We start from the raw sequence: 25860 nt of genomic DNA, 5'->3' as shown, positions 1-25860 counted from the left end.
GCGGCTCAAATACAACTCCAGTCCCTCAGCATGGCCCGAGGTGACCCCGGCTGCCTTCCTTCCACATCCACACGTCCCCCGCATCCGGCTGCAAGGCCGCCGGCTCTCATGTCCCGCAATGGAGGCCTGGACCCTGCTGGTCCCCTGTCAGAACGCCCCCCCACCCCTCCCAGCTGGCCCCCTCTCCATGAGGAGGCATTTCCCGCCACACTGTCGCCACGGGCTGCCCTCTCCCCACTCCCTAGTGCCCCACCCCGCTTCCTTGTCTGGGAAGCACTTGTTGCTGTCTGAGATCATCTTATTTGTTCGTTTACTCTCAGCCTCCCCTCCCCACCACAGGTAGAAGGTAAACATCACACCTGCAAGGGAGCCCCAGTCGGGCCCTGAGCAGACGGGCCCATAAACATTAGTGGAATGAATGACCTCCTTGACCTCAACTTCCTCCTCAGTAACACGGGACTAATACTCCCCACCTGACAGGGCAAACGAATTAAAGACGCGAGTGAATGATGAACCAAACGCTGTGCAGAAATCACCTAGGATCGTGCCTGCCACATACTGACTTGTATGAAACGTTCATGATCACAGGTCAAAAATGGCAAGCACCCACAACCTAACACCAGGGGCTTCGTAATGTGTGTTCCTTTTCCTTCCTGATGGAAAGTCTCAGGGTGCCTTCAGGTGTGTCGCTGTCCTGCCCCGAGTCCCAGCGGGGCAGCCACGCCTCAGGTCTGCACCTCCCACTGCTGTCGGCTGCCATCTGTCTATCGGGGTCTCTCTTTACCTTTGGCCTGTCGGTCATGCGACTCCGTTAGGAACTTTTTGATCTTATCGGATGGGATTGCAAAGGAGATGCCAGCTGTCACTTTCAGGGTGTTAATTCCAATCACTTCCCCATCCTGCAAAGCAAGGCAGACATGGCTGACGGAACCCATAGAGGCTCACCTGAAGATTCGCACCAGGAGAGGACGGAGAATTTGTATGAGAGGAGTCATAGAGTGGGGTGGGGTTGGGGGAGCAGGTGGTGGTGGGGTTCCAGGCTTGTAGTGGAGAGAGGTTAAGTCATGTGCAGCAAGGGAAGGCACAACACACACTATGGGCTCATACTCAGGGGTCACCATGCTCTAATACTGCCTCAAACAGGTACTTTTAAGACCCACATTTACTCTTTTCACGGGGAATGTTTCCAAATGCTCTGACTCCTGTAGGTGGCTGTCCACACCTTCCTGTTTCTCCCATCTCCAATGGACTTAGGGCTCCTCTGCTGATACCAGGAGGACCGGCTTAGGGCTACCTGCTCCATTTCCAGAAAATGCAGTTTCAACAGCGGCCCCTGCTGCAGAGGGTGTTGGGGGGAGGGGCACAAAGGCCTCTTGTCCTCTGCTGGTCTCCGACTAGCTTTAAGTCATGGGAGAAGCCAGTCTACAGGGCGTCCGTCCTTTGAGTCGAGATAAATTCACCATTTAGTCAACGCTGCATCATAGGAAACGACTCTGGAATCAGAGCCTCGCCTCATGCCACTCGGCCATTTTCTGAATACTATTGTTAAATGGTTTGCTCCACTCGGGATTAAAAGGGGAACCGGCCAGGAGAGTATAAATCACTCCAGGAATACTTTCCAAGTGCTGAGAATTCAGTCCCCAGCTCCGAGGGACCCTCCAGGAGGCACTGCCCTCCCGGGCCTTGCTAAACATGGCCTCAGGTTCCTCACCTGTGAATGAGAGTTGACCCGGGTGACCCCTGGGCTGAGCCCTGGCTCTGACAGTCTGGTTTCCCTTTTACGCTTATGTATTTAAATACAGGCTTAAGTGACATCTTTGGGAGTGGGGTAAATTCTCATTCCAGCCAGGTCTTAAGGGAGGGCTCCTGGCCAAAACAAAGACTGTGGACGGTCCGAGCCAGCTCCCCCAGCGCCGGGGACATCATCTGAGAGACGGGCCTCTCCTCAACGGGTCAGACCCGCTCACACCTTCAAAATAAAGGCCTGTTCCCTTGGCTAACGCCTGCCTGGAACCCGAATTCCACCGCCATTTCCTCGTAACTTCGAAACACCGGCGAGTCCCCCGGCATAACTTCCAACCCTTCCACTCCAGCATACCTGACTCTTTCCAGAAAGATAAGACAGGTGACTTTGCAAGGACACACAGCACATTCACAGATTTCACTTTAAGAGAATTAAATGTGCGGGCAAGTTCATGTCTGAAAAGAAAGCCAGAACAAAGCAAACGAAAGCATGCACACCGATATTAAAAAAAAAAAAAAAAGGCCTTACCAGGTTGACCAACGGGCCTCCTGAGTTCCCATACTGAAATTAAGGAAAAGTGAAAAAATGATGAGTTTATGTCCCTCCGTGCTCCCACTTCCCGGCCTGGTAGGTTCCACAGTGCGGGTTCTCTCCCAGAATTTGTTCCTGTCACCCTAGTATTTTGCCGGGGAAAAAGGGGGCCTTAACTACTTCCGAAAGTTACAGAGATGCCATAAGTGGGTGTTTTTTTTTTTTTTTGCTCCAAAGCTCAGATGCCAACCGTGAACCCCCTAAGACACCTGACAGCTTTCTCTGGGCAAGAGCTGGGCTGCCCACCTGCTCCCGCACCCCAGTATGCCAATCAGCACAGTCCCCCTTCTGTGTGACCCATCTTGCCGCCAGACTGGAAACCCACGTGGTGTGTCCCACTTCCATGACTTCACGCAGACCACGGGAAAGCTCGGGCATAACATCTGTGGGAGGCGCAAGTGCTCAAAACTCCCGCGTTTCTCATTTACTAACAGATCTGGGGGCGGGGCCGGGGCGGGGGGGGGGGGGGGCATTGCTTCTCTCAAACGTCAATCCTACTGGAAGACAGCTGAAGTGGAAAACTGTGATTTCAAAAAGCTTCTGCTCCCGAGGTTGTGTGAAGCGGCCCCTGGCCTCATCAGACATGGAACAGTGTCGGGCACTGGTGGGATTCAGCTGCCGGTTCTCACCAGTTCGGCAGAACCGATATCTAATTTTTGGTTGAGTTGGGCAAACCGGTTGTTAAAATGGCACTTGTCATCAGGGTTCTCTCTAAGGTGGGTGGCCGCCCAGCCGCCCAATGTGGGAATCACACATTGACATTCCTCACTCTTTTTTAACGTTTATCTGCGCAACAGCACATTCTAAGTGCCCGTAATCATGTTCATTTCGTCCGTAGGTGAAAATATTGCAAGCGAGGACGCCAATCAAGAAGCAATATGGTACTATCTTAAATAACAGTTTTATTTTTTTTGTTAAGTATGATTTAATATTTTTTCATTAATATTTTAAAACTCTTTCTTATAATCTAGTTTTGTGGACCTCTTTCATTGTTCTTAAGTATTAAGTGCATGAAATAATAAACTACCTGTCGGCATATCTTTTCTTTATACTTAAAACGGTCATTAGGGCAAAGAACCGGTTGTTAAGTTATTTGAATCTCACCACTGGTGTCGGGGTACCGCTTGGGCTGTGCCCCCCAAGGCACAGCAAACAGTCAGGTGCCGCAGGGACTCTGCCAGCGTGAGTGTCCCACCTGCCAGGAAACTGCCGCAGCAGCTCCACAGAGGGTCCACGGCCCCTGGGACAGGGCAGCTCCTGCAGGCTGCAGAACTTGGCCAACCGGGAGTCCCCTTCGCAGCGGCCCCTGGAGACGGCTAAGGAGCCGAGGACAGCTTGCAGCCTCAAATGCTCCAGGGCTCCCAAGGAAACTAACTCCTTGCACAGCACCTTGAGAACCAGACCCCAGCCCTGCTTCCTAAGCCTGCCTTTGCAAAAGCCCATGCGCCCCCAGCAGATGGCAGCGGCAGACTCACGTTGATGATGGCGTCTGTCTGGATGTAGTCCATATCCGAGTTCCGGAGCCCCAGCTCCTTGCCACCTCGCTGGGTGGTGCTGACGATCCCCGTGGTGACCGTGTTCTGAAGGGAGAACGGGCTGCCGATGGCAACCACAAACTCCCCCGGCCGCAGCTCCGAGGAGCGGCCAAGCAGCAGCACGGGCAGCTTCCCCTGGAACCACAAGGTTGGCGTTGCTGCGTTTGGTCAACAGGACGGATACGCGCACAGATGTCACGGAAGCCAAGCCATGGCGGGTGCTCCAACACCAGGCCTGGCCCCAACCGAGGCCCGTCCTACCTCCCTTCTGGGCTCAGGGCCACGCTTCCCTTCCCACCCACAATACTCAATATGTTGTCGGGGCTGCTGCGAACTCTGAGCCGTGTGCCAAGGAAAATGTGGGGAGGTTACTGGAGGCCAGCTCGGGGTCTCAGCGCATCTTGAAACTATCATCACAGAATTACACTGAAACCTTGAGACCGGGAGACGGAGACCAATTTCGAATTTGGGTCAGGACTGCCTGGGGTAATCTTAAAGAGTACACAACCCAGGGAGGACCCTGAGCCCACACACCCAGGGTGGAGGGGACAGGCTGGGGCTGCCACCCTTTACCACAGGTTCACCCTCCTGAGTCCTGGGCAGCCGGGAGCACTAAGGGCCGGACTGCACTGACTCAGTTAGGCGTGTCCTGTGCTGAGCACACGGTCCTTCTGGTGAGGAGCAGGGATGGCATAGTAAGGCGTCCAGAACCCTTAGACACCAAGACCCAAGAGGTGGGCTTTCCCCTTGTCTGAAAAGGTCCTCCATCAGCCCCCTCTGCTCCTGGCCCAGGCAGGCTGAGTACCCCAACAAGCCTGATCCAGGATCCCCTGTGAAAACCAAGCAGAGTTGGAGCCACAAACAACTCTTCAAACCAAACAGGACAAAATAAGCCAGCTCAAGCCACCACGCCGAAGAGACCTCGGTTTAACCGGGGATGGCCTTCAGCCCTCCCGACATCCCCACCTTCCCAGAGCCAAGCAGTTCTTTTTGCCTTTGTTCTCTGAGTCAAAATGAGCAGCTGCCCCAAACAACGAGGACCAGGCCCAGAAAGCAGAGATGGCAGCGCAGGCCTCGCGCTAAGTGTGATTCAAGAGTCCTGGTGTTTGTCCACCTGGACAAGGGAAGAAGTGAGGGTGGGAGGGTGGGAACCAGCGGTGACTTCAGCATGTCCTCTGCCAAGGACAGAGCGTATACCATATGCCAATCAGTTCATGGGGGCCCAGTTAACAGACGAAGAAACTGAGGCTCTGAGCAATTGGATGACTCGAGATAGAGAAGGGACTGAAACCTGGGGCCCCAGACTCTCGCATCCACCACACACACAGGGCACCTCGCCACAAAGACCCCACCCCCGTGAGGAAGCAGCCGGGCCAGCAAGGTCATAGAGGATGGGGATGTTGAGGAAGACCCTAAGACCTAACACTGAGTTTAAGAGAGACACGTGAGAAGGAACACCTGTCGGACCACAGGATCTGAGGGGCCCAGCAGAGCACTGAGCTCGGGAGCGCAGACCCCTGGCCAGGCTGCCCAGTGAGATTCTGGCCTGAGCTTACAACCCCTGGGTCCTCAGCGTTCTCATCTGGAAAATGGGAATGTCACACATCCATCTCCGCAGTTAGTTGTGAGAATCCAGGGACTTAAGATCTGAACAGCTCTCTGAACACTGCCTCGCTCATTCTAAGCATCATGTAAGCGGGTCAGGGAAGCACCCTGGAAGTGTTGGTTATTGTTATTAGTATTGGGGTCTGTGCAGACCCGACAGGCAAAACCTCACCAACAAATAAACTCCCACAAGCTAGTTCAGGTCGCCCAGAAGAAGGCAGGTGGCACAGGTCTGCCCGGACAGTGACTCTCGGGACTTGGGGTCACCTGAGGCCAGAGTGCATGGTACTGCCCTGGAGCGGGGCAGGCTGCAGCCCCGGACCCCCCGGCTCCTCAGCGTCCAGCCACACCAGCGAGCTCAGCACAGCCTGTTTACCCTGGGCCCCTGCCAGCCGCCCCTGCCAGGAATGACCTCATCCCACAGGCGCAGAGCAGCGGGTGGGTGGGAAGGAGTCCGGGTTGGTGATGGGGGAGGCCCGCCAGGGACACTAGCACTCTTTCAGGACCTGGGAACAGCCTTCAGGGCTGGGCTGAGGGGGTGAGGGGACACAGAGGCGAAGGCTCCCGGGGCCGGGGCCGTCTGGCTGCACCAGGTAACAGTTGCTTGTTTCCAATTTCAGTGCACAAGATCAAGTTTAACTACAGAAAGGTGGGCCCACATCAGCTCAGCCACCAGCTGGGGACGTGCCACTCCGCCTCCACCCACTGGGCAGGAAGCCAGACCCCGGCTCCCAGGTCTTGGGGCGTTTAAAGGCAGAGGGGCCTCGAGACTGCTCTCCAGAACCCTCTCCGAGTCCGAGCTCAGGCCCAGAGACGAGGGAAGGAGGCAAAACGAATGCTTGGTGTGGGCGTGTGCAGACACGATGAGGACACAGGCAAGAGACCCCCCCCCCGGGGGCCTCTGAACATGCTGCTCAGCCACGCTGCCCGGGTAGGGCCAGGCCCCCAGGGACGCTCAGGGAACACCAAGCATGGCTCCAGTGTGGCGAAGTCACTCGGGTGACCACACGGGCTTGGACAAGTGGGCATCAGCGATCCAGCCCAGAGACTCCTGCAAACCAATCTTCACTGAACACAGAGGAAGAAACGCAGGCCACAGGGCCATGAGGTCACAGCTGCACCAGTGGGCAGCACCAACCCTCACCCTGTGCAAGTCTTCACCCATCGGACATTTCACAGAGTGTGAAGGACGATCCCAAGAAAGCAAGGAGACTCACAAGGGGAGGGGCTGTAATACGAAGCCTGAGTTGCTATGAAGGGAAATGAACCTTTTCCCTCCGGATGACAAAACACTTCCATGACTTCGTCGGGGGGTAGAGCATCTTCCCCTCCCCATTTTACAGATGTGGAAACTGAGTCTCAGAGGAGTGATTTCTCACTGCTAATGAGCAGGTTGGCCAAACAAGAAACCAGGCTTCCCAGCTCTGAGTTCTGAACTCCTAGGCATGTGGACCCAAAATTCTAACTGTAGGCAGAAATCTTTTCAAGGGACTGACACGGGACAGAGACGTGGCCCGTCGAGAAATCAAGGTGACTCGTGGGGCCAGTGTTTGGGAGCCAGCGTCAGGCTCTCCAGTCTGTCCCAGATCCTAGTGGGGCTCGTTCTCAAGCCCCATCCTCACCTCGGGCCTGTCTGCTCAGCACCGCTATAAGTCTGCTGGCCAAATTCCTCCTTAGCAATTGAGCATTTTATTCCATGGCTGTCTAGACAGACGCTCCGCGGGGGGATCTGGGGCGATGAAATGCAGATACAGCCAGAAGCGCGAAGCTACGCCTTGGCCTTGACCTGCAGATGTAAGACACTGGCCGCCAGCTCCTGGTCTGAGCATGCGCCGCTGTCGGTCTGGTCCGGTCCGGTCCGCAGGCTGGTTCCCGCGCGGCCACCTGTGTCAAAGCATCCCAAGCTCCCCGCCACATCGACAGATGCCCTCTGATCTTCTCTGAGGCGGCCCCAGCCACAGGCCATGTTGGAGAGGCCAGCCCTTCTAACCGCCACTTCCCACATCTCACCATCTCGCGGGAGCCTCGTGCTGGGGCCTCGGGGCGCGCCTACGGAGTGGAAGGTGGACGGCCCTCCTCCATGGGGCAGATGAGAAGAGCAGGGGTGGGGGAGGGAAGAAGGAGGCCTGTCACTCTGTCCCTCACGTGGGCTGGTTCAGCCACTTGGGGGGTGAAAGTGCAAGTCCTGCACCCAAGCAGGACGATGGGAAAGCGTGTAAGTGGTCCTCGTTGCTGCAGTGGAACCCTGGGGCCCCACCCAGAGTTCCTGCGGCTCAGGATTGCCCTGAGTCCTTCCAGGACCAGCGAGGGCCACCTCAGTCCTCAAGGCCAAGCTCCTGCTAATGAGGGGGTACCGAGAGGCCAATAGAACAGAGAGGCATCTGGGGTAAAACGCACACCCAGCCTGTGGCCCACTAATGCTCCGGGACATCCTCATGACGGAGCCGATGAGAGTGAGCTTAAGAAAACACAAATCCCCCTAATACCTGAGCTTTCGGCCACTGCCTCCCAGGTGGATGGAGAAAGAGCCCGGGGAGGGTGTCAGAAGGCCGGGTGTGGACTCCAGACCTATGTGTCTACGTTCAGTTACTGAAGACTGGCTGTAGGCAGGGTGCTCATTGTGTGGTCGATGTAACACTGAAACGTGATGGAGGCTGGTGCCCACCATGAGGAAAGAAGGCTCCTCCCAGGTGCTTAGATTTCTGCAAACACCAACCAGCAGGCCCGGCAGCGCTGTCCCCGTGGGACAGTGCCCACGCAGGGGAGAACTTCTCCAGCCAGCATGTGCTGAGCCACTCCCACACGCCTGACGCAGGGTACGCAAAGATCAGTGGACGCCACCCGGGCCACCAGGGCACAGAGCAGTAAAAAGAGACCAGTCTCCATCTCTGTGGTCAGCTCAGCCCAGAACCTTCCATAAAGGCTAAATACAATTAACACTAAAAGTGGCGGGTGTACCAGGGAGGTGTTTTCAGCTGCAAGTTACTGGAGAACCCAGCCGACGTGGAATATATCAGTGTCACCTGTTCAGGCAGGGTGGGCTCAAGGACAACAGAAGAGGCTCCTGCCTCCCTTCTCTCTGATCAGCCTGCCAGGTGGAATCCCCCACGCCTCTGTTCCAGGTGTTCTTATCACCAGCCCAGCCTCCCACTGCCCACCTGCCCAGAGCACAGCTGGCCAGCAAGAAAGAACTGCTCTGCGCCCAGACCGGTCCACAGGGGCAGGTGACGGGAGCAGAGATGTCATACAACAGGGCAAAGAGGGACTCAAAGAAAAATCAGAATGGAGGCCCACCAGAGGAAGCGGAGTCCCGGCCTCCCCGGGGCCAGGCTGCTCTTCCAGTGGTGGGAGCCTGCATTGTCCTCAGACAAGCCCGGGCCCAGGCCCAGAGGCAGGCCTGTGCAGTACCACCTGCTCCCGGGGCTGTACGTGTGGCCTGGACTCCCGCTGAAGTGAGTCACAACAGCTGGGATCCCCCCTGGGTCGCCCAGGGAGGCAGAGCTGGGGCTGAGCAATGGCCTGGGCTGACGGCTCGCTTCCGGCTTACTCTCCAGAACAGCCACAGGGGGTGCAGAACGAAGACCTAGACATAATGTGCACACACGCACGCAGAGGCACATGCGTGTGCGTGCACGGGCGCATGCGCACACACACGCATACTCACGCACACGATGACACGTGGCCTCCGTGCACCTCAGGAGCACACTGTCCCAAACAGGACATCTGAATTTGGTCTTGGTCCTACATTAACTCACTCCATGACCTTGGGCCACTTGGACATCTCTGGGTCTTGGTTTTACCACTTACAAGTGAAGAGACTGGAACCCTGGTGATGTCCAAGGTCATCCAGCTCTGACAGGGTTCTTTCCAGAAGACCTTGTTGATTTCCCCCAAAGGTATCCTATTAGCAGAGAACAGTTACACTGGTGAGATCAAAACAGACCCAGGGTGCTTAGCAAACCTCTCACACAACGCCCCGCAGGTCGGAGGACCGAGAACTACAGCTTCCTGGAAGGTGCCAGATGCTGGCTCAGCCGGCAATCGTCCAGCGAGGACTAAAGGCAATGACCTGTCCGTCGTTCAGCTTCCGGCCACACTGGGCTTTGCCAAACAGCCCTTGAGTGCTCACTTCATTGTGGCCTCATCCCCTGAAGTTTGGGGACAAGGACAATAAGATGAATCAACGAAACTAAAGGAAAGATTGGTAACTCTTTGGAACCTAACGAGGCAAGTCAACTGCTGCTTCTTTGAAAAGCAGAAAGCGCCCCTGTTACAACAATATTTTTGTTGCTGAATGTGCAGAGGCCGCAGCGTCCGCCAGTGGCCCCGCACGCCCACTCTCCAGGGGCTGGGGCTTCCAGGTCGGCCTTGTGTGCTGAGGTTTGCTTCAAAGGCTAATGGCGCAGCGGCTGGCTGTGACTCAGCTGAGTGAGTCAATGTGCCTTCTGGAAGCAGTTATGCTAACCTTTCATTTTCTTGAAATAATATGCAATGGGGAAAATAGCACGTCCCCCATACCCAGCAAGAGGCAGTGCCACAGAACACTCGCATGTCAGCTAAGGGAAAGCGGGGGGTAGGAGGGTCAGCATCAAAGACTTGCCGGGGTGCCAGTGACCCAGCCTGGCAGAGAGGGACAGTAGCCCGGGAGGGCTGGGGAGCTGGACAGGTCAGTGGGCTGTGGACCTAGGTGAGGCAGAGGCTTGCTGGCACTGAGCTCCTGGGGCAGGACCAGCTGCATAATTTACAGGGCGAGAGGGAAAATGCAAACATGAATGGTCTGTTCATAAAGCACAAAGTGCCGATGAAGGTACTAAAACAGAAAGCCATTTTTTAAATTCCATGCTTCACTCTCTCAAGCTGTCTTGATTTTTTTTTATTTGCTATTTAGTGTCCCACTTTCTGGGGCACAAAGATACTCCTGGGGCGAGTGCAGACCCAGGGGCCCCAGGACTCAGTGCTCTGCCCACCAGCTACTGGACTGACCTAGACATTGTGCCCAACCAGGGACTGGCAAGTCAAACCAGGCGTCTCCTGAGGGCCCAGTGCCCCAACCACGGAGGACAGACAGCCTCAGGGGCATGGCAACCTCCTTCCTCACCAGGACACTAGGCGCCCGGATGGGATGGGGGTGCGCTGGCCCCGCCCATCACCAGCAGAATGTCCATGGCTTCATCCACTTGAGCCCTGCTACCTCCTGCTGCCCCAAGATGCCAGGGGTGTACTCGCCCAAACCCGAGGCCCCCTTGGGAAAGGAGGCTGGCGAGGATTGTTGTTTGGGGCAGGGGTCCCAGCAGACAGGGAGCTGGGAGCCCGAGAACCATCCTGGGGAGAAGGGAAGGCAGCAGGAGGAAGACAGTGTATGAGCCAAAGCTTCAGACCCCCAGCACACACTGCACCAGCTAATGAGGTTTCACTGACAAAACAAATTGAAAGACAAAATTAAGATGGTGACCTCAGAGCATTCAATCACCAAGCAGGGGGCCCTTCTGAGCATCGAGCCTGAGACTACCCAGGTCACCCATAAAGCACCCTGGCCAGGGGAGGAGGTCGTGGACCACGAGTGAGATGCTTGGGATTCAGATCAGCGAGGGTGGAGGTCATCAGTGATATCAAGGTCAACGGTACGATCAAGGGCGGGTGGCTCCAAGGAGCACGTGAATGGTGGGCAAGACCAAGAAGCCAAGAGGCCAGGAGGGAAGATCTGCTCTGTGGGCTGAGGTCACCCACACGTACAGAACTCAGGCTGCCACCATCCATTTCCCCAGGTGACATGTTATTGTTACCGAGTAGATGGCAGACGTGGGACAGGTGGGCCGAATGGAACTGTCGCAGGTGTGGGAGGGACTCAGATGGGAGAGATCTGAGGAGTGGGGGAGCCAGAGGGAGAACAAAAAAAAAAAGAACAAAGGATGGTTATGCAAAATATAAAAGAAGAGAGAAAGAGCAAATGAAAAATGCCACAGCCTCCCCTCCCTCACGTATGAACATCACCCAGTCCTCCTCCCCTTTAAGCTATAGCAAGACATGCTGGCATTTCGAATGTTGCCTAACTTGTTGTTTACACTACAAAATGTCAGCAGTTGAAGGAGGGAGCCCGATGGCCAGTGAGTGTTTACATTCTGTGGCATCCCAAGGGGGAAAAACATCATCTCCGTCAAGCCTAACTCCTGTCTTCTCCCTACGTCAGCCCCTTTGATCCCGTGCTTACCCACTGACTTCATCCTGGCCATGGCTGCTTCGACAGTGTTGGGCCAATAAATATTTATAAAAAAAAATCAATGAACGTGAAAGCGAATAAAGGAAAGAATGAACAAACCCGGTCTGCAGAGATCCGTCAGGAGCTTCAAAGTGGGGCAAGCCCAATAATTGGGGTGAGCCACGCCTCGCGTTTCAGTCTGGGTAACTGGCTCTGGATGCTGCATCCTGGTTCTCAGCGGTCAGTCAGGCCGCAGGTTCGGGGTTCAGGGAAGCAAGGGGAACAGTCTGTACCGACCAGATCCCCACCGGGAAGGGCCGTGGCCTGACGCTGCTCGGCTCAGCGCTGAACGTACCGCAGCCACCCCGTGTGTGCTGGGCTGCAGGCACACTGGTCCTCACTCCCTGCGAGCACTAGAGCTTGTGCCATATGCAAAGCAATTGCCCAGGATATCAAATTTCTTGAAAATTTATTTTTTAAAATATATATTTTTTAAATATTAGGTGACCTACGCTAGATAAAAATAATTTGTGATGGTCAATGACCCAGGACATAGTAAAAGAAGTTAATATATATTCATGACCTAAACTGGGGACATAGAGTCTATTCTTACCACAGTGTGGGCCAGTGGTTTCTGTGAGCTGCCTGGTCACCAAGAACAGAGAGGACACAGCCATGAGTCATGTGTTCCCATTATCAGACTCGGGTGCCTTAATTAACCAAAGTAACTTGTTAATCAACACGTTTATGAGAATAAGCAGTCCTCAGTTCACCAGAGGGTCCTATTTCTCCCTTGCCACGGTTTTGGGAAACTGAATCTAGAAGTGTAGACAATGCACAGAGGAACCAGCTAAATAGGAACAGTGGCTGGTGCTCTGGAGGGCTCTAACAGACTCCCTGGGAAGTAAGTTTGCACGTGGTCTGAGGTCAAGGTCTTCCAGGCCGGACAGAAAAGGCAGCTAAGTAACTCAGGTCCCGTCTCACCCTTCCCCTCGCCTGGCTCTATCTGTTCTTTCTACCTCAGCCTGATGTCACCTCCTCAGATAGGCTTCCCTGCCTACACCACCTACAGAGGTCTGCCCAGCGCCCAGGACCCCGACCTCTCATTCTGTTTGTTCCTTCTTCATCCTCATCATCACATTTATTCCAACTTGCCTGTTTCCTACACTAGATTGTAACCTTAGGGCTGCTGCCCATTGCCGATACGTCCTCAGCACTTAACACAGTGTTTGGCCGAAATAGATGTTCGAATCCGTGAATGAATAAGGGATAAGGGAAAGGGTGAAAAGACCAAACCTAAAAAGATCACCAGGATTTCAAATTGGATAATGACTTGCAAAACATTTTAAGTAGGGGTCCCCAAACTACGGCCCACGGGCTGCATGCGGCCCCCTGAGGCCATTTATCCGGCCCCCCGCCGCACTTCTTTCATTGGTGGTCAGTGAGAGGAGCATAGTTCCCATTGAAATACTGGTCAGTTTGTTGATTTAAATTTACTTGTTCTTTATTTTAAATATTGTATTTGTTCCCATTTTATTTTATTTTTTTGTTTTTTTTTACTTTAAAATAAGATATGTGCAGTGTACATAGGGATTTGTTCATAGTGTTTTTTTTTAATAGTCCGGCCCTCCAATGGCCTGAGGGACAGTGAACTGGCCCCCTGTGTAAAAAGTTTGGGGACCCCTGATTTTAAGAGTTCTTATTACTGAGAAATGGGTAAAATGAAGGCCTCTCTCTGCTTAGTCCAACCAAACCAAAGCAGCAGCTTGAAAGGCTAAAAAATAATTTTGGCTTCACAGGCCTGATGGTCTCTATCCTAACTACTCAACTCTGCTGTTATAACGTGAAAGCAATTATGGACTCTACCTACAGGAATGGACATGCCTATGTTTCAATAAAACTTTATTTACAAAAATAGACAAAGGGCTAGATTTGGGCTGCAAGCTGCCATTGGCCAACCCTGGACTCTAACACATGGTCCCACATTAGCTCAATTGTCAAATGGCTCGAATGCATGTCCCCCCTCGGTCAGTGAAGAGGACAGGAGACATTTTCAATGGACCACCTACAGAGTCGGACCCAACCACCTGGCAATTGCTTTGCCGGAACCACAAATAATAATGTTAATCCAATTCCCTAAAGAGAGAGTGCCAAAGTGAAAAAAGGCATTACCATATTAAGAGAAAAACAGAGCCAAAGAATTTCCTTCAATCAACTGAGTTCTTGAACTGGGGCCAGAGAACACACAAGGGCCCTGGTTCGGACAGGCTGGGGAACGGGGACGGTTTCACATTCCAAAGGGAACGGTCGTCAGAGCCGCGAGGAGCCGGGTCCTCCTCAGCCCAGCACACGGGCCGGACAGGGGACAAAGCGGCCTTCCTTCCACCAGCTGGTTGACATTGCCTAATGGAATATTGATTCCCTCCCCGCCTGAAAATGGTTTAAAAAAAAAAATCAATACGGTAAATGGAAACCGAGGAACATCACCAGGGTCTGGGGCGTCTTGGGCACATTGATTGGCAGCCCTGTAAGTTCGGGGCGGGGGGGAGACCACAGTGAGACCAGCACAGAGTCTGGGAGCGGGGAGGAAGGCCCCCATGGACAAGCACAGCAACACAAGGCTGGGGCCACCCTTCCCAGTGGCTGCCTGGGGGGGAGGGGGTGACAGGCAGACGCTGGACGATGGGAAGCCACTGCAGAGCAGGCTGTGTTATCGGATTCGCTTTTGGACGGGCTGGGACGGCTTAGTCAGCGCCTCTGACAGTGGGTTGCTGCCGCAGAGCTGGCTGGGCTGGCGGCTGGAGCCAGCGACATGCCACCCCTTCCCTCCCCCCTCCTCCTCTCTCTTCCTCCCTCCCTTTGCATCTTCCTCTGGGGGGGAGGGGGAGCCTGGACTCCTTCCTCAGAGAACTCAGGGCAGGTTCTGAGAGGCAGGTCCGGAGAGGACTAGGGCCTGCTGTCCAGCCCCTTCCACCTCAGACCAGCATGTGACAGGGCCCAGGCCCTCCCCCTCCAACACTCCCCCCTCCCCAGCCCATGGACCCAGTTCTGCACGTCACAGAGACCAGTACCAGTGCCTGGCAGCCAGCTCAGCAGTAAAAGGAACCTCTGAAAACAAAGCCACCCCCACCCCCAGGTCTCACTTTTCAGCCACTTCAAACAGGTCTGTAGGTGGCATTTGGTTCTAAAGGCGGTGGGAGACAGACGCACGCCCAAGGGTGAGGGGGGAAAACCGCCTCGCCAGCCTCAACAAGGCTGCTTCCAAATATTCCCCGGCTGCTGGCGTCAGGGAAACGCGCCCACAGGAAGCCTCCGCATCTCGCCGGTGCCCTGAGTGACCAAGACGGCAGGCTGCTTGGGCCCCCGCAAAGCCAGGTGGCATCCACAGCTGGGCAGCCCTGCAGCCCCAGGGAGCCCCAGGGAGCCCCAGGGAGCCCCAGGGAGCAGAGAGCACTGGCTGAGGAAGTCGGGAGGGGGTGGGGGCTTCTGCAGCCTGCCTGGTGCACCATCATCTCGTCTGCAAACCCGGAGCACAGTGGGCCTTGCCTCCTTCTGAGCAGAGGGCTCTGACATTCACACTCGGCACCCTGCACACTCGGGCCACCAGCCACCTGGCCAGTGCGTCTGTCAATCACTCTAGCAACGAAGGTGAACTTACATCAGCAAATAAACGTACCAGCTGTAACTTACGATGAGGAGATGAGGAGGAATGGGTAATTGTCCCAGGGGTTATATGTCCCTAGAGTGACATGGGGATGGGGGGCAGCAGAGAAGGGGGCGGCTAAGCAGCACAGATGTAGGGCGGAAAAAGCGGGCACCCCAACAGGCCCGGCCTCCAAGGCGCTGTAAGAGTTAAGACCTCTTGGTAAGGACAGCAGGAAATGTGTAAAGGGTTGTGTACAAACAAACAGGACATGATCCGATCACTGCAATCATCAAGGGGCTGCAGGGAGTGTGCTTTTCTCCTGTGTGTTTGCCAGTCAACACAGCTGGAAAAACAGCTGGAACACAAGTAACTTTCCCTTCTTACCTTCTTCAATACATTCCCAGTATTTCTGCCTCATACTCTGGCCTAAAGCAAGCAAATATCCCTCTTTTACCTCCCTCCGCCTTCCCTCCCTCCTTCTCTCTCTCTCTCTCTCTCTCTCTCTGTCTCTCTCAGCTACATAGGAAAAACAAACTGCACAGACAAAATGCTGCCTTTGTATAAAAATGTTAAATGTTCTGCAAACACAGCCAGCATCATGCTAAACACATTTGGAAACAGTTTGTATCTGAAGCTGAACTAGTTTGCCCTCAAAGCTGCTTCCCATTAAAATGTTTGCATGCACACAGTCCTTCCTTCCTGCAGTGCAGCCGGGGGACTTACAAACCCCAGGGCAGAGGGGAAGGCCTGCAGGGGACCACCTCCGCCTCTGGCATGGAGGGGCAGCAGACCAGGGCCAGAGGGGCCTGCTGGCTCAGGGAGCCTTCTTCCAAAAGTTCTCTCAGCTCAAATCTCCGCAGGGAAAGCCGGTGCACATGTGTCTGCTCGGCAGTGAGGAGCCAGAAAAGAGTTATTTGGTCGCAAGCCCAGAATGTCTCTGGCAACCTCAGTCGAAGAGGGGGGGTTACTGGAGATGTGGGGGAGATTCAAGAATGGAAGGAAAAGTAGGCAAACTGGGCTCAGGAAGGGCCAGGACTCAGACAGTGCCGGGGGTCTTGGGGCTGTGGGTGACAGCCAGCTGCAGGTCCAAGGGGGAGGATCTGCTTGGTTCCCGGGGTCATGGGCACCATGACTGACGGTTCCAGCAGTGAGGGAGAAATAGACCCCAACGGGCGTGCTGGCGGCTGCTCCCAGCAGGGCGGCTGGTGACTAGTGGCAATGACAACAGACGTCACTGGAGGTAATGCTCCTTCATTGAAAGCGGTGAGGACACCCCTCTCAGGGAGGACGAGTAAGCAACAAGGAACCCAGTGAAATCACAGCACTGGAGGGAGGAGCCAGGCCCAGATTTGGAGCCAACAACTCAGCCATCGGGCCCTAGACGTCAGTGGCTGTCACACTGGTTTTACTCCGTTATTTAAAAATGGTCCTGGGAGGCTGAGCCATGGCTTCCCACAGCAAGGACCATTTGGAACCATGTTCAACCCTCAAACCCAATTTTTGCTGGTTCTGTTCTACCTCCTCTGAGTTTTACAGCCCTGTTTCTTCCTTTCTGCTCTTCCCGAGAGTAACAGGCAAGGCACCTCTTGCCCCATCCACGGCCTGCACGCTATTAAATCATGCATCCACCCCAGTGAGGGGCCTCGCTCCAAGCCAGTCCTCTCAGCCCCTGCTAAACAAACCCTTGATACAAACCCCAGAATGAGACAGGAAGAGCTAGACAACACGTTTGTTAGCATCCGCCCCGCTTCCAATGACTACCAGCAAAAAAAAAAAAGGCAGCTTAGTCCGTGGAAACCAGTCTCTTATATGGGTGTCTGCCATTTAATAGCCTTTCATTTTTGGTTCTATTTCGAAAAGCCACCTTAGTTCACGTGCCGATTCCCTGGGCTGGAACCACATCCCAGAGAACACGCTGCGCAGGGAAGGGCGAGAGCGTGGGAGCGGCCGGAGCCGGGTCAGAGCCGCTCTGCTGAGCTGGTCTGCTGAGACCACTCACACCCTGCCTGCCGGGACGGGCCAGGGATGACACAGCCCACACTCCACCTCGGCTCAAAACCTGAAACCCCACCCCACCCCCCCACCCGGCCAGAGCAGCGGCGCAAGCTCCAAAGGCAGACTTGCTCAGTGGGGGCAGCTCACCACCACCCAGGCCAGCGCCCTGCCTGCACGGAGCCCCCACGGCTGGCGGCCTTCCAAGGGCTCGGTGGAGCTGAAAAGCCCTGGTGTGGGGCCCCAGGACATGCTATTCTGGCTGGCCTCCTTCCGGTGAGACTACCACATCCTGGACACCTTTCTAGCGGTGTTCTTAAATGAGGCTGTGCCAGCCTTCCTGTGGGCTATTTAAAATCCAGCCATCCCGTCGCACCAGAAGGCCAGGCCACCATCCCTCCGCTAAGAGCCAGGGGCTCCAGCAGCTGGGGAGCGGCAGCCTGGCTGACCCAGAAAGCTCTCACCGCACCAGAGCGTCGCTGTGTGGCCTTGGGCAGGTCAGCTCTCTGAGTCCCTGCTGCTTCTACCATCCAACGGGGACAATAAGGCTAGCTTGCAGATGAGGCAAAAGTTACAAATGAAGGCAGAGCCTGGCCTGGCATTAGAACTTGTCAAACAGAAGTTATTGTGGTTATGTTGTGACAAATCAACACATTTTGAAAGAACAGTTGTTACAAGTAGGTCCATAGTAACCTAATAGAAATAATAGGCAGCAGCAACCTTGCTAAAGGCCAGTTAACCACGCTGGGCACAGAGCCTGCTTCTGCTCCAATGAACGGCGCAGACAAAACAGCCGGTACAGCAGGACCCTGGCCTGACTCCACGGCCCACAGCCAGGTGGCCATGTGGAGGGCCGGGAAAGAGGACCCCTCCCGGCGCTCAGGCTATGGTCTTCCCCTGGGCCAGCAACAAGACTCCTACTGCCCTGGGTCCTCCCTCCTCACGAGTCTGGAAAATGACGAGGGTGTGAAGAAACCAGAAAATGCATTCAGCACATGCCACACAGCAAAGCAAATCTCCACAATCAACCCACCAACAAGTGGGGATGTGTGTGTCTGTGTGTACATGTGTATACATATGTATACGTATATTAGTTTTTCCATTGATTTGAGAGAGGGCATGGTAGGGGGAGAGAGAGAAGCATCAACTCATTGTTCCACTAAGCTGTCCCGTTTTTAGTTGTGCACTCACTGGTTGCTTCTTGCACATGTCCTGATAAGCAGGAAAGAACCCATGACCTCGGCGGGTCTATGCATTCTATCCACTGAGCCATCTGGCCAGGGCGACAGGGGGAAGTCTTGATGTCTATCTAACAGGGACTGGACTTCATTTGAGGGATGAAGATTTTGCTAAACTAATCAACAGGACACAAACGACTGCAAGGAGAATGTGTAAGCCAAAAAGCAAACCATTTTTGAACATGGCATTTCCCAAAATAATTCACTGTTTCCATTCTGAAAAAGAAAGTGGGGGCGGGGACAAGAGGTTCTACACTCAGACAGTACGATTTGGAGTACACACCTTTTGCAAAAGAGTCATAGGCACATTAGCTTGTTAAAAGCTCTGGGAAGTTCTGTGAGGAAGAAATCCATCTGCTTTATTTGAATTCCAGGTTTCCAAAACTTTGTCAAGTGTGGAGGATTGTGTAAAAATGGCTATAGTAAGCCCTGCAAAGCCTTACTGATTTGGGACACCCGCTTGGTGTTCAAACCTAGAACACACGAAGGAACAAAAATTGGCCACAACGGTGCCTCAGAATGGAAGAGGGATCCAATTTTCGTTGCTTTCCTATAATTTCTTTATAAACCTCTGGCTCCCCTTTATAAAACTGTAAAACACTATTTTTAAAACCCTTGGATCTTATCGCCTGCGTATTACAGATGCTTCGCGGGGCCCCTTCCCCTCCCCCCGCCCCCGGCCACACTCAGCCTCTCCTCAATGCTATCTGTTCCCTGGCCCGGATTTGACTGGTTCAGTCCAGCTCAGTGTTCTCACCAGCGGAGCTCTGGTGCCTTCTGACCTCCCCGGGGTTTACCCAGGTTCGGCCAGGGCCCCTGAGAACTCGGTGCTGCAGGCGGGGAACACACGTACCTCGTGGTCAATTTTGATAAGGGCGATGTCCGCCTTCTCGTCCACGTCCTTGATTTTGGCTTCGTAGGTGGCGCCATCCTTCAGTTCAACTTTGACGCGGTGCTTGTTGGTCACCACATGGGCATTTGTCACAATCAGTCCATCTTCGGACACGATAAACCCAGACCCGCTGGCCACCGGCACCTCTCTCTTAGAAAAAGGAAGCCTAGAACCCAAAAGAGCACCCAATTAAGCCTGTAACACCTGAAAATCAACTCTTGACCACACCGACGAGTGGGTTCTCCAACAGCAATACGCATCTAGCAATCATTATACGTTTGGGGTTCATTTAATGTTAGAAAAGGGAACGCTAGGCCCAACGTTTACATGCATCAAAAAAATATATTCCATTTAGAAAATAGTTTTTGGGAATCTCTTCAGAGCCAGAGGTTCTTCAAACATCTAGAAGGGTCAAGAATGTGGATTTAAATAGTCAAACGGGAAAACATCGTAAGGGAGAAACGCTATTTTCCCTTAGGAATATAGTCAGTGCCTCTGACCCTTGGAAGCGGCTCAGAAGTAGCTCTGATGTTTTGCTAACAGCAGCACGAATTCCTAGAGGCTTCCGGGCTACAGGGAAAAGGGAGGCCATCTTTACTTGCGAAACAACTCGATGTGAACCACGGCTGGGGCGATCTTCTCCACCACGTCGGCGATGAAGTTGTATTTATGGCGCAAACTGTTGGGATCTTCTTGCCCTGAGAACAGGAGCAAAGAGAAGACGTTTAAGAATACTGTGCTCTGTGCTGTGGTCACCTGGAGCAAGGTCTGGGTCAGAGGGAGTCAGGTCATTGGGGACCTGAAGGAGGGATGAGGACAAGATCTCAGACCTCAGCTCAGAGGCCAAGACCCCTCTGGCTCTTGAGGAAATACCTACTCAGGTAAGGCCGCGACATCCATCAAAGATGAGCTCTTTGCTCAGCTTTCTTCCTTCAATAGTTTCATTGGGAAAATGTTGAACCTGAGGCCCCAGCAAATACCTGGGCCTCCTACCAGCTTTTCCAAACTGGCCACCCAAGGGTCATCCTGACATAGTGTCCCCCTCACCAGTGTCCCTTCCCCAGCTCCCCCAGCGCAACAAAGGAGCAGCCCTCCCCTGCACGATGCCACCGAGCGGAGGGCGGAGGCTATTTCGGACGGGATGTCCATCAGATATTATAGATTTAAAAGACAGTATGGAAAAGCATTAAGGCAACAGCACAGACCCCACAGCGACCACAGGTGAAGACAGGCCACTGTCTGTCCCCAGGGTGTTTTCACCACACCTAAACCACTCATTCCAACCCCGGACATCCCGGCCAAAAGGCACAAGAGTGGCCTTGATACTGTTGGGGGGAAAAGAGAGAGAGAGAGAGAGAAATCAAATGACCATAATTTTCCTTTTCTTTTCTTTTTTTAAAAATAATTTTATTTTTAATGGGGCGACATCAATAAATCAGGATACATATATTCAAAGATAACAACTCCAGGTTATCTTGTCGTTCACTTATGTTGCATATCCATCACCCAAAGTCAGATTGTCCTCTGTCACCTTCTATCTAGTTTTCTTTGTGCCCCTCCCCCTCCCCCTTTCCCTCTCCCTCTCCCCCCTCCCCCCGTAACCACCACACTCTTATCAATGTCTCTTAGTTTCACTTTTGACCATAATTTTCTATATAAAAATGTACACTGTGATTAGTGAACCTGCATATGTTGGGCATGTTTGAAGCTACTTTCAGACAAAGCTATCACACATCCCCACGTGGGGCTCCCAGCAAGGCTAAAAGTTAGTTTCCAACCAACAGAGGCACACGGGGTCTCAGGTCACCCACTTTGCTGGCACAGGTGGTGGCAGAGGCAGTGTGGCCCCCAGAAGTGCCACCTGAGCCTGTTACTCTGGCCCCAAAGCCCTGCCAACTGTTGACATGCCCCAACTAGTCTCTCTCTGCTCCAACAGGCAGGCGGGGTTCCAGGCTGGTCTGCAGCAGAGAGCCATGCCCGTCCCTTCCTCTCGCCCAGTCTCCGCCCAGTCTCCGCCCAGTCGGCCCAGCACAGCATGTAGGGAGCTCACTCCAGGGACCAGCACGCTGCCAGCCGCCCACTACCACCTGGCCCCACGCAGAAACGGGCAGGGGCTTGCAGGAACTTCTGCAGCAGTCTCGCAAAGGAATGCTATGATTGTTGCATCTGAAAACTTCAAACTAGGACTTGTATTTTTGTCTCTTTGATGGTATTATGGTAGTTAATTCATTTCTAGCACATTGTACAAAAGTATTGATTCATGATGGATTGCAGACAAAAGGAAAAGAGCCCCACAGACTAAGACCTGGTTTCTCCCCTCACCGTTCACACTCAGCAGGATTCATAACAGGAGCCTGAAGGTGTCAAGCACACTACTGGCCTGTAAGATTGCCCCTCGCTTACCAAGGGGCCTGGGCGCCCCCAACACGCACACACACAGTCACACAAGCACAGCCCACACCCACTCACACACTCACACATCTGTGATCACACACACAAGACTCTCACACAAATGCACTCACACTCATGAGCATGCACACACACACATACATACATGCACTGTTACACTCACACACATTCACACTCATACACACTCACAAACACACTCCCACACCTACACTCATAGACACACACATCTCCCTCCCTGCGAGGGGGCCAGTCCTTCCCCAGGCTGGGCCGTAGGTGACAGCTGTGGCACTTGCACATGCTCATGGCTCCCCGAGCTGCATATCCACAGGCTTGCCCATGGGCACCACAGCATCTGTAGAGACGGTCTCCTCGGTCCCTGCCATGGCTGTGTCCCCACCAGGGACCTCAGTAACCCAACTAAATGCCAGTGGGCACAGCAACCTCTCAGGGACCAGCCTGCTTCTCCTGAGCTTCGTCTTGGCATGAGAGGCCTCAATGAACAAAGGGCCCCTCTCTGCCCAGGCCCCTGGGCTCTGAGCTCCTTTGTTTCACGGTTGGGATCTGCCGTTTGCACCGAGTGATTCTCTAAGGTGCTAAAAACATCTGCAACTTCTAGGCAAGATAAACTAATTCAACAGATCCAAGGTAGCATCATTTAATTATTTTTGTTTCAAAACCCTTTCATGTGTGTAAAGCCAGAAGCCACAGCCAGGGCCACCATCACAGCCGCCCGGCCCATGCAGGTTTGCATTGGATTCGGACAGTCGGTAAAGAAACAACGGAGCCAAGAACTGATGGGCTGTCATCTTTAATTCTAGCTTGCACCTGGCGGGCAAGTAAAAAATACACACTGGGCTCCAAAACCCACTCACATTCAGTGCTCACAAAGCTACTGACTTATCCGAGTTTCCTAGAATCAAAGGTTTCTAGCTCACCAGACTTATTCACCTCTGTTCCCCATCTCCTTCCTTCTCCCTGCGCAAACTGCACAAACTGGCTTCTCACTCAGCACTCTGCCATCTTGGCTGCTTCTCCTGGCCACGTGGCCTCTTTCTGCTCTCTTCTCTCTGCTCTCTCCTCTAATGATAATCTCAGGAACCAAGAGAGCAAGCTCCTGTTCTGCCCCTATTTTATAGTGTAGAAATCCAAACCTTTAATCCAATATACAAAATAGGGAAGTCTCTAATACAAAGTCACTTCTCTGAAGCATGATTGGATTGTACCGCCCCACATCAAAAAGGGTGGGAAAGATTTAATCCCCAAACCAAGCCCCAGGCTACAAGGATTCTGCCTGCCTTTAGCCCACCCCAACACACATTAATATCACCTGGGCGACGGCCTCCTCGTGGGCAGCGTCATCTTTAACAAATTGAGCATAATATATTTTATCTGCCCAACAATGTGCTACCTTATTTTTATTTTTCCCTTCTTCCCATGGAATTGGAAAATCAGACATTGTTCTCAGATTATAGTTAGGGAAACCAAGGCTCACAGACTTTAAATGACTTCTCCACAGAAACAAATTTTCTTAATGGAGAGTTTAAATAATGGGAAAACCTGACCAAATCCATGATTTTTTAAACTTAATACCGGCCCTATATGTATCTGCTACCCTCCCCCCCCCCCCCCCGGTTTGCAGGTAGTTGTGGGTTAACTGGAGCATCTCCCCGAGTTCTCCAATGGGAGAAACAAAAGGAGAAAAACATTCCTTCCCAACACGGAACCTGGGGAGCATCACCCGACACAGCTGTAAACAGACCTCTGGGCTTCCTCAGCCCTGCTTCCTGGGAAAGGCCAGCACTGGTTTAGCTCCAACCAGACCCTAACCCCCAGGGAAGTGCAGATCTGAGACCCTCCTGAGAAGGACAATGAGCAGCGCATTACCACTGAGGATCATTAACTCACTTCCTCTGTCTGACTTCCAAATATGCATGGGAGAATTTGCCCACGCCAAGAGTGAAAATAAACATGGGTTTTTCCAGCTCCAAGGAGAACTAGCTGCTGTCCCGCACAAACTAGAGAAAGTGGCCCCAGGGTCTGTTCACCCTGGGATAGCCACATGGGAGAACAGGGAAGACCCTGGCCTGGACACTAGGAGGCCCAGGTTCCATCCTCTGTCTGCCAGTGGCCTCCATTTCCCCATCTGTACAATGGGGCCCACGGCCTCCAGGATGAGCTGTGCAGTCTACTCCAGCTCCAACATTCTATGATCTAACCCCTACCTCTCCCTCTTACCCCAGCAGGCTATCCAGCGAGAGCAGAGCTTGTGGGACCTGAGACTGGGCATAGGACTCTCCAAACTCTGCAGATGAATAAACAGAAAGGAGCAACAATGGGGGCACAGACCACACTGAACAGCCCAACTGACAAGCCTCAATTGTGCAACGGAGATGAAAAAACAACCAGTGGCCTTCATTACCATCACCGGGTGGACCAGTGTCAGCGGGAAAATTACACAGAGCAGAAGCAATTGAACATCAGGAACATCAACTAATTGTCCACAGATGGGCAAACTATCAAACCAAAGAGGAAGTGCTCGGCTTCTCCAAATGCAGTTTCAGAACGAGGAGGAGTCGTGTCTCTAAGAGCAGCCAGGCTCAGTATGAGGGTCCTGCTCCAGGACTTGTGAGGTTGTCCATCAAACCAGAGGAAGCTGCTGCTGCCTCCTGGTCTTCAGCAACCCCGGCTGACCCCACTGCTCTGACCTCTACTGCTGGTCACCCATCTTCCTCCCAGCGGGGTCAGCCGACGCTGAGAAGTCCCAGACATGGTCCCAGGCTGGCTCTGCCACAATCCGCTCTCTGAGGGATGCAGATGGGTGCAGGGCTGCTGGGATGTCCAGGCCCTCAGCCTGGAGAGAATGGGTAAGCGCACAAGCTCTGGTCTCGAAACACAGTATTTTCCTGTTGTGTGACCTCAGGCATGTCAACTAAGTCATCCACCTAAAGTGTGATGATAAGAACACCATCCTTGATGCGTTCTGAATGCTGACTTTCCGAACTACGGCATATGAAGAGCTTGGCCAAGTCATGTCATACAGTTTAAAAATAAAATTAAAAAAGAATGGGTCAAGGTGCTTCTCAGTAGGCAGCTCTGGACAGGTGTGAGCACCACATACCTCACTGGTCCAGCCGAGAAGGGAGGGGAGAGGTAAAGGTGACCAGGGAACTCTACCCACCTGGGCAAATTCATGCAGGTCCTGCAGGCTCCTCCTAACAGGGCCATCAGGACACCAGTGACAAGCAGAGACCAAGGGGAAGCTGTATGGTAGGCCAGTTTTCCTGGTTTAACATGTACCTCTGTTCCTCAGCTTCTAAGAGTACCCCACAGCCAATGCAGAGGAAGACGGGGGACTGGGCAGCGGAATAGTTCAAACTGAAGCCCAGCGGCACTCTCTAACTCCCAGGGAGCAACCAACCTGAACCAGAAGTAGACAAATAGAACTCCCTCTATGAAGTGAGGGTCGTGTTTACTGAGGCAGAGCTATGAGGATAAGAAGCCGCAAGCAGGATCAAGGCCTGGCCCTTCTAACAGTTCCGTGACTGCGCAGAAAGCTGGAATTGGCGAGTGTTCAGTAATGGTCTGCCATTTACAGAAAGCTGACAAATCAGAATTTAGAAAACTGAAAGTAAGGTGTTTTCTACATTCCTGACTAATGAAAACAGACAAAAGAAAGAAATGACCGATATTGGGATTCAAAGAAGGAGCTTCACTATAGATCCGACAGACACTGAAAGTTTGATGAGGTAATGTAATGAACAAATTTTTTTTAAAGATTTTATTTATTCATTATAGAGAGGGGGGAGAGAGAGAGAGAGAAGAGGAGAGGAGCAGGAAGCATCAACTCCCATATGTGCCTTGACCAGGCAAGCCCAGAGTTTTGAACCAGCGACCTCAGCATTTTCAGGTTGACGCTTTATCTACTGCACCACCACAGGTCAGGCTGTAATGAACAAATTTATCCATGTAAATTCTAAAGCTTACAGATTTCTTTAAACATAATTTACCAAAG

The 25860-nt window shown here is 53.2% G+C and overlaps 1 protein-coding gene across 2 annotated transcripts in view; it reads right to left on the bottom strand.

Annotated features, from left to right (window-relative positions):
• The window catches only part of HTRA1 (HtrA serine peptidase 1), a 49244-nt gene that overhangs the window by 4383 nt on the left and 19001 nt on the right, over positions 1-25860 (bottom strand). For both annotated transcript variants that reach the window (XM_066239736.1, XM_066239737.1), the window contains exons 2-6: positions 20038-20137; positions 19401-19605; positions 3811-4005; positions 2273-2305; positions 785-899 (exon numbers count right to left, since the gene is read on the bottom strand). In XM_066239736.1, coding sequence (XP_066095833.1) covers positions 785-899; positions 2273-2305; positions 3811-4005; positions 19401-19605; positions 20038-20137 — 648 coding nt within the window. The remainder of the gene's footprint in view (positions 1-784; positions 900-2272; positions 2306-3810; positions 4006-19400; positions 19606-20037; positions 20138-25860) is intronic.

This window comes from Saccopteryx bilineata, chromosome 7 (assembly GCF_036850765.1).
Source record: "Saccopteryx bilineata isolate mSacBil1 chromosome 7, mSacBil1_pri_phased_curated, whole genome shotgun sequence".
In the NCBI taxonomy this organism is placed as follows: domain Eukaryota; kingdom Metazoa; phylum Chordata; class Mammalia; order Chiroptera; family Emballonuridae; genus Saccopteryx; species Saccopteryx bilineata.
Note: the sequence above shows the minus strand (reverse complement) of the source record. Positions and strands in the feature narration are given on the sequence as shown.